Source organism: Felis catus, chromosome D3 (assembly GCF_018350175.1).
Source record: "Felis catus isolate Fca126 chromosome D3, F.catus_Fca126_mat1.0, whole genome shotgun sequence".
NCBI classification, from domain to species: domain Eukaryota; kingdom Metazoa; phylum Chordata; class Mammalia; order Carnivora; family Felidae; genus Felis; species Felis catus.
The window spans coordinates 93,380,059-93,388,807 of NC_058379.1; the positions used below are offsets into that span (position 1 = coordinate 93,380,059).

At 55.9% G+C, this 8,749-nt stretch overlaps 1 protein-coding gene across 4 annotated transcripts in view; it reads left to right on the forward strand.

The window, feature by feature from the left end:
- SALL3 (spalt like transcription factor 3) overlaps positions 1-8,475 on the forward strand; it is a 22,161-nt gene extending 13,686 nt beyond the window's left edge. For 2 of the 4 annotated variants that reach the window (XM_045041283.1, XM_045041284.1), the window contains exons 2-4: positions 1-623; positions 840-1,180; positions 3,227-6,248. The exon at positions 1-623 is cut by the window's left edge and continues 2,302 nt beyond it. In XM_045041283.1, coding sequence (XP_044897218.1) covers positions 1-623; positions 840-1,180; positions 3,227-3,658 — 1,396 coding nt within the window. In that variant the 3' untranslated portion in view covers positions 3,659-6,248. Of the gene's footprint in view, positions 1,181-3,226; positions 6,249-8,254 lie in introns of those variants that run through there. The other 2 variants (XM_045041285.1, XM_023242121.2) reach the window with 2 other exon arrangements.
- The last annotated feature ends 274 nt before the right edge of the window (positions 8,476-8,749 follow it).

The window sequence follows — 8,749 nt, forward strand, 5'->3', positions numbered from 1 at the left end:
CGACGGCTTCCCGGACGCCATGGACGCCGAGCTGCCCTACGACGACAAGGCCGCCGAGGCCCTGAGCGGCTACGACGACGACGCGGACGAGAACTCCATGGAGGACGACGCCGAGCCGCGGGAGCCGGCCGGCGACCCGCCCAAGCCGCTGCGGCCCTGCTCGGGCTCCTGCCCGCCCTCGCCCCCCTCCGTCATCTCCAGCATTGCCGCCCTGGAGAACCAGATGAAGATGATGGACCCGGCCGCGAGCTGCCCGCGGCTGGCCGCCCTGAGGTCCGTGGAGAACGGGTCCGGGGACAGCGACCGCCTGAGCAACGACTCCTCGTCGGCCGCGGGCGACCTGGAGAGCCGGAGCGCGGGCAGCCCGGCCCTGTCGGAGTCCTCGTCCTCCACGCGTGCCCTGTCGCCCATGAACAGCCACAGCGAGAGCTTGCACTCCAAGTCCCCGGGGCTCAGCGCCCAGGAGGAGCCGCAGGAAACGCCGCTAAAGACCGAGAGGCCGGACAGCCCCCCCGCCGCCCCTGAAAACGGAGGCGCGCTGGACCTCACGGCGGCCCAGCCCGGCCGGCCGGCCGTCAAGGAGGAGGCCCCCTTTAGCCTGCTGTTCCTGAGCAGAGATCGGGGTAAGTGTCCGGGCGCCGTGTGTGCCGTGTGCCGCAAGCCCTTCGCGTGCCGGAGCGCGTTGGAAATCCACCACCGCAGCCACACCAAGGAGCGCCCGTTCCTCTGTGCGCTCTGCGGCCGCGGCTGCTCCACTAGGGGGAATTTAAAGCAGCACTTGCTGACGCACGCGTTGAGCGCGCCGCGTCCCCAGTCGTTTGACCCCGACTTTGCCCTAGGTCCCGGCCAGACCACCGCTAGCCTGGTCGCCGGCCCCGCGCCCGCCGCCATCAAAATGGAAGTGAACGGGCACAGCAGGGCCATCGCGCTGGGCGAGGGCCCGCCGCTGCCGGCCGCCGTGCAGGTGCCCCCCGGGCCCCCGGCCGTGATGGGCCCCGGCCTCGCGCCCATGCTGGCCCCCCCGCCGCGCCGGGCGCCCAAGCAGCACAACTGCCAGTCGTGCGGGAAGACCTTCTCGTCGGCCAGCGCCCTGCAGATCCACGAGCGCACGCACACCGGGGAGAAGCCCTTCGGCTGCACCATCTGCGGGCGGGCCTTCACCACCAAGGGCAACCTGAAGGTAAGGCGGGGGCCGGCGCCCGGCTGAGCGCGGTGGTGGGTGGGGGGGCTCAGCCGCCAAGGCTCCCCACCCGCTTCAGGTGCTGCAGGCAGGGCCTCTGCTGTGTTCTGGGGGACGAGGGGGGGGTGGGGGGGCAGAGGTGCTGGGGACCCCCCTCCAGTAGCGAGGCACGTGCCCGTGTCGTGTTGCGTGTACCTGTGTCTGACGTGTACACGTGTTTGTGTGTGCGTGAACTTAGTGGGGGCATGCATATCATGTAGCGGTGGTGAAGGGCTGGCTTTTCAGTGCAGGCCTGGCCCCCCGAGGGGCTGGAGGAGGCTGTGGGGGATGACCACACGGGGTAAGGGGGGGCTGGAGGAGGCTGTGGGGGGATGACCACACGGGGTGGGGGTGTAGCCTTTGGGAGGGTGACCACACGGGGGGGGCTGGAGGAGGCTGTTGGGGGGATGACCACATGGGGTGGGGGTGTAGCCTTTGGGGGGTGACCACATGGGGGGGGCTGGAGGAGGCTGTTGGGGGATGACCACATGGGGTGGGGGTGTAGCCTTTGGGGGGTGACCACACGGGAGGGGCTGGAGGAGGCTGTTGGGGGGATGACCACATGGGGTAGGGGTGTAGCCTTTGGGGGGTGACCACACGGGGGGGGCTGGAGGAGGCTGTTGGGGGGATGACCACATGGGGTGGGGGTGTAGCCTTTGGGGGGTGACCACATGGGGGGGGCTGGAGGAGGCTGTTGGGGGATGACCACATGGGGTGGGGGTGTAGCCTTTGGGGGGTGACCACACGGGAGGGGCTGGAGGAGGCTGTTGGGGGGATGACCACATGGGGTAGGGGTGTAGCCTTTGGGGGGTGACCACACGGGAGGGGCTGGAGGAGGCTGTTGGGGGGATGACCACATGGGGTAGGGGTGTAGCCTTTGGGGGGTGACCACACGGATGGGGCTTGAGGAGGCTGTTGGGGGGGTGACCACATGGGGTGGGGGTGCAGCCTTTGGGGGGTGACCACAGAGGAGTAGGGGGGTTGGAGGAGGCTGTTGGGGTGACCACACGGGGGGGGCTGGAGGAGGCTACTGGGGTGGTGACCACACGGGGTGGGGGCTGGCACAGGCTGTTAGGGAGTGACCACACGGGGTTGGGGGGCTGGAGGAGGCTGTTGGGGTGACCACACAAGCTTTGCTCTTGGGCAGCAGTCCCGGGACCCGGTGCGGTCCCAAATGTAGTAGAACATGGCTTTTAAACACTCCCATAAGACACAAATAACAAATCCTGTCCAGAGGCCAGGCTTCGTCCTGGTTTTGTCCGTGGTTGCCAGCAGGGGCTGGGGGCATTTGGTGAGAAGCCTCCCGGCCTGACGGTCAGAGAACAGCCCAGGGTAGTGCTCACGTTTTCAGGTGACCACACCATACATGTTCCATGGAAGGTGAGGTGCGGACAGGACATTAGATGAGTGTTTGTAGAGAAACACGCCTCTTTCTGTCCACATCACAGGCCTGTCCGGGCTCCGGAGTCCTCTTCAGAGACTCTGGAAAGCTCCCCACCTGGGGCTGCTCCTTAGGGCTGGGACGTGAGCCACCTGAGGTCTCTGCTGGCCCCAGGTGCCCCTTCCACGCTTGGGAGAAAGCCACCAAACAGGCCCAGTGAAGCAGGAGTGCAAACACGGCGTTGCGGAGGCCAGGGGAGAGGACTGAGGGGCGGGGCTGTGTGCCCTCCGAGCTCTGGAGCCTTCCTGGGTGGCCTTCGGACTTTGCACCTCGTGGGGGAGTTACCCCGTCAAGCTCATCAGCTGAAAGAAACTCGAGAACGTATCGGCCGGTCTTGCTTTTTGTATCTCATAAAAAGAAATGTCACGCATTAAAGTATAAGCCGCTCAGAAAAGCCCACCCAACAATGTTTGGTGTCCCCAGACCCATGCTCCGAGCGGGGAACAGAAGCCCAGTTCCGAAACCGTCGTGCTGGGTGTCTGGGTGACACGTGGGAAGCGTAGGACAGGCACGCACCTGCCTCCGTGCCGGGCTTACTTGTGCCTGTCTCCGTGTCTCTCACGCAGGTGCACATGGGCACACACATGTGGAACAACGCCCCCGCGAGGCGTGGCCGCCGCCTGTCAGTGGAAAACCCCATGGCTCTGCTAGGTGGCGACGCTCTGAAGTTTTCGGAAATGTTCCAGAAGGATCTGGCAGCACGAGCGATGAACGTTGACCCCAGCTTCTGGAACCAGTATGCCGCGGCTATCACAAACGGTCTCGCCATGAAGAACAACGAGATCTCTGTCATCCAGAATGGCGGCATTCCCCAGCTCCCAGTAAGTCTCGGCGGAAGTGCTATCCCCCCCCTGGGTTCCCTGACCGCTGGGATGGACAAAGCGCGCACCGGCGGTAGTCCGCCCATTGTGAGTTTGGACAAAGCAAACTCGGAAACGGGAGGCAGCCGTCCGTTCACGAGGTTTATCGAGGATAACAAGGAGATCGGTATTAATTAGCTGTGCTCGCGGCCTGGCCCGTCCCTCCGTCCCACGCGCACACCGTCCAGCGCGACCGTCAGGCTGTGCAGCCGTGCGTCCGAGTTCTCCTTAAAATTTTACCCGTAGTAGAAAATGCGTTCACTGTGTGGCTGCCGGAAGGTTGTCTCGTAAGCTCTGCATGGTACTTCTTTCCACGGTGAGCTGGACTGTTCTTGGGGACCCTGTAACCTCCTAAATACGTTTAAGTCAAAAAGAAGTCCTTGTAAAACCGCCTTGGGAATGGAAAGGGCTCAGACCACACCCGGTTGGTTCCTCCCCGAACCTAATACCGTCCCCCCCCCCCCCAGAGGAGAAAGGGGTCGCCTGTGCTGTTCCAGCGACACTCACTCGAAGGTTTTGTTCGAATTAGTTAGAAACTTGAACTCTGTTTTTAGACTATTAACTGAAAGATGTGGTCCGGTACCCCCAGCGCTGTGTCTTACGGCAGTACCTTTGTCTGTAGTATTTATAATGTTAAGATTATGCGGGTAACAGATAATACAGCCCCAACTTTAAAGGAAGCTTTTGTACTGCAGAATACATCTGGCCATGTGATGATTTTTTTTTTTAAAGCAGAATTTGTTTTACTATAAATAAGTGAGTTATTTCAATGCAGGCAAATCGTGAAGTTACACTGGGAAAGACGGCATGCTCTCGTGTGCAAGTACCTGTCAGTGACCACGCTTTTCTTCTGTTTTTCTTTTTTTTTTTTTTAACTTAAATGTTTGTAGCTGCTATGTGGACAATTGTTCCCTAGTGTGGTCTGTAGCCCAGCGACTGGGAACAAGTTACAGACAAACGTCACCGTAAATTATTCACAACATTATAAGCAGTTGTGAGGAAATATTTCACGTTATCAAAGCTGTACAATAAAAAGGTAATGTTTGTATAATGTGGTTGCAAACTCTTAATTTATACTATTGCACTTTTAGTATTTTGTATTAGAGAGGTTTGTCTATAATTTGAAAACTTAAAAAGATGTAAAGTATTTTATAAATAGTACTTTGGTTTAAGGAAAATGAAAAACTGTTACAGTTTCTTGTTTTGTCTTAAGGTCAAACACCATGAGAAATCTGTGCCACTGAGACAGAAAAGCCACCAGGATTTGTCTGTTCCTCAGTCAACTAGGGCCTGCCACTCCCTAAATTAAAATGATTTATTTAACTTTTCTACGAAGCCCGTTGAAAAGCCTGACCACCCCTGACACAGCTTTGATGAATTAATCGTAGGCCCGTGGCACCGAAACGGCGGGAACTCACCTAGAGACCGCGTGGGTGCCATTTCAGTGTCCTCTCTTTTCTTCACACGCCCCGGACCAGATTTCCACCGCTCCCCGTGTGCAGTAAGGTGGGGAGAGATAGCAGAGGTCTGGCGGTGTCATCAGTGGTAACTGGGACCTTGTCTGAGTCCCGATTTATTTATTATCTTCTCAGATGAGAACAAAGCACAATGTCATCTAACTACTCAAAATCCAGCCTGAAGCTGCTGACGAGGTTTGAGTTGCTTGGCGCGAGGCAGGGCCCCGGGGCAGGGGGGGTGCTGGGCGGCGGGCGGGGTGGGCACCTGCGACGCCGCGGCCCGCCTTCTACCTCATTCTGTGCGTTGGGCGGCCTGTCCGGCCGCGTCCCTCCCGAGAGGTCGCGGGCGGCTGGGTGGCGCTGGGGTCGTGCGCCCCGAAGAAGGGACCGGACGGCAGGGACTTCCCGGCTAACGTGGAGAAGTAGGACGATGTTCCCAGCACAACAGCCAGTCAGGTCGTGACCTTGAACAGAAACAGGTGCGAAGACTCCTCATCAGCAGACTGAGCTGTTTCTTCCCGTCGGATGGAGCATGGTCCCCCCCCTCCCCTCGCCCAGCTCTGCTTCCCGCAGCCAGAGGGGCCATCCCTTCTCGGGAGACGGGGCGGGGGCCTCGGCCCGGCCACGTGGCACTACTGGCCTTCAGCGGTTGAATGTTTTTATTATTTATGTGTCCTCTTTGGTGTGAGTTTTGGGTTTTGGTTTTGGTTAGTAGTTGGTACCGTGTGATGCTCTCTCTTCTCCCAGAAGGATGTGTATATAACTTAAGGGAAAAGAAATGTAAAGCGTTGTAAATAAGATGGCTTGTGAAGGGACCGCGAGACGCGCCCCTGCGTCTTCAGGACCAGGCCGTCCCTCTCTGCGTGGTGAAGAGAGACACTATTTTTCTATGGCAGCACCATGTAGGGCCGGGGCCCCGGAGCCAGCCGGCGCTCTTACCAAGATCCAATATTTTTTATGATAAACCTGTGGCTCGACACATCTACTGATTGAAATGGATGTCTTAGTCTAGGTGACTATTTTTGTCATATGGAAATGAATAAAATGCAGGATGTAATCTTATCTCTGAATCGCGTTCCTTGATTATTCAAATGGAAAAAAGTGGGACTTGAGGTTACGGTCGTTAATGGTGGATGTATATCCGTGGTGTTTCTCCGAGGAAAGTCAACGAGGGTTGACAGCTTAGATTTGAGCAATAGCTAAATGTATCTCAACTGGTCTGGAAATTTTTATTTTTCACTTTTTTCTAAAATAAAAATGCAGCCTCCTAATTGTGGATTTCTTTTTACATCTGTGACGGAAGACGATGCGGTAGAAAACGGCTACCCGTTAGAGCCTTGGCGGTGGCCACAAATGACTACCCTCCCAACTGCCTTCCCATCCTCAACGCTGAGTGCCAGTGTTGGCTCTTCGGATCGCTTCAGAAATACGCGGCTGTGCATCGAACCACATTGTGGGTGCGGGAAGGAAGGGGTGCGCGGTTCACGACACTGTGTGTCCACCACCAGCACCTTCGTCCGTTAGCTCCCGAGGGAGGATGTCTTTACCATAAAGGAAGCTTTACCTCCCCGGTAACATTTGAGAAGACGTAGAACTTTAAATAATTTAACAGCTCCTGGTTTCAGCAGGCATGATGCATTTCTTTTTTCGATAACTACTGATACCTAGAAATAGTTTTTGCCTGGGAGGTGGGGGTCCTTGCAAAGCACGGGTGAGGACCCTAACCACCGAACTAACTGCCCAGGTCAGCCTCCCAGCACGAAACCCTCCACCTTAGGGATGGACCCAGGCTGGTTTCAGTGCTGGGGTGGAAATTTTGAAACATGAGCCAAGTCAGACAGTAAATTCAGTTTGTGTTTTAAAATGGTGAAATAAAGGTTCCTGTATTTAAAATAATATAAATTACAATGCAGGGAAAACGTGATCTGCTTATCTTGAAAACGTTTCTAGTGTAAAGCCGGGGGCGTTTCAGCTTAACGAGCCCGGGTTTTCACTTGCTCCTGACGTCAGCTCCACGTGGCGCAGACCGCGCGTCAACCGTAAATGCCAACGACCCCTGAGAATTATTTATTTAAATATATTCCTATTCTGGGTTCATTACGGGAACCAGTAACGTTTCAAACTAATTAAAAAGTATTGCTGAAGGGCTAAAAAGCAATTGTTTCTAAACTATGCGCTGTTTAATTTTATCCCCTCGGAAGCGAGAAGGCCGTGGCCCCCGCCTCCTGTTGCTTTGTGCGTGGCCGCCGCGGCCGGGCCCCGACCCCGGCTTCCCGAAGCCCCGACACACGTCAGGCCTATCTCCTCTCTACGGGGCCGTGTGCGCGTCCCCAGCCCCACCATCTCCGGGTCGCCATGTTTGTTGGCTGCCTGTCTGGTGCCACGGAGGCCTGGAGGCCTCGCGGCTTTCCTCTGGTGCACGCTTGGAGCAGTGTGATCGTGTCACATACGTGCAGCCCCCTGACCAGCCTGTCACCTGGCGAGCATGCCGGGCCTTTTGCGTTAAAATCCATGGGGCGCCTGGGTGGCTCAGTCGGTTAAGTGTCCAACTTCAGCTCAGGTCATGATCTCGCGGTCTGTGAGTTCAAGCCCCACGTCGGGCTCTGTGCTTACTGCTCAGAACCTGGAGCCTGTTTCAGATTCTGTGTCTCCCTCTCTCTCTGACCCTCCCCCGTTCATGCTCTATCTCTCCCTGTCTCAAAAAATAAATAAAAGTTAAAAAAAAAAAATTAAAAAAAAAATCCTGAGCTGGTTTGCTGATGACTGGTGCCGAGGTGGGAGTGGGCACTCGTTTCTTCCTCTGAAAGGCCTTCCCGCCGCTGCGCCTCGTGGAGAAACGCGCCCCGGGACGGTTCCGTTTAGCGGGTCGGTTGGCTGACTTCGGTCTACGGAACGTCCTGTACAAAGCGAGGGAGAACGTTAAATTCCCCTTGTTGTTTTCGCCTCGCTGGGAAATACTGGCGTTACTTGAGCGTCCTTCCCGCAGGGAGGACGTTAAAATGCAACCGCCAGGCACGGTTCCCGTGGTGGCGCTCACACCTTTGTCCCCAGTTGACAGGCGTGTGGCGTGTTGGCGCACCGGGCAGGGCCACGGCGAAGGGCACGGGGGCACCGGGCTGGGCCGACCCTCACACCCTGCTCCCTTTTCTGTACGCAGGGTAGAATTTGGTGGCATTAAAACCCTCTCCGGTTCTAAAATCAGGGTGGTTTGTTTGTCGTCGTTTGGAAAGAACTACCGCTAATGTTTAGCTTCCTTTTTCCTCCCCAAATTCACTAGGCAAGTCTACAGTGTTTAGAGAGAGAGAAGATACAAATGATTACCTGAGAACACAAATGTGAAAACTCTACTATAAACGACTTTGCTAAAGAAAATCCGTGGAATCATTTGTGGACCATGAAAAAATGTGTTGGTATCTCCATTTTAAATCGTGGAATTTATTGAAGCTTTTTAAACTGCAACTATATTTAAGGTAAAATAAAGGCAAGCTCTGTGAACATCGTGATGACTGCGTTTCCTACGAAGAGAGTCTTTTGTAAATGATTAGCTTTTTGTCACATGTGTTGCCCACGCAGGTACGCATACGGTTCCTCGTCAAGATTATATACGGATACACATACCGTATACACGTATACCGTGTGCGTATACACGTATTCAAAAGAGTATGCCGTTTAAAGCAATGGTTGTTTCTTAACGGTTGTTTTTAGTAAAATATCAGAGAACGTGAACTATTCCCCTGGGTTTCCCTGTCCTAATTGTAACCATGTCTGCAGG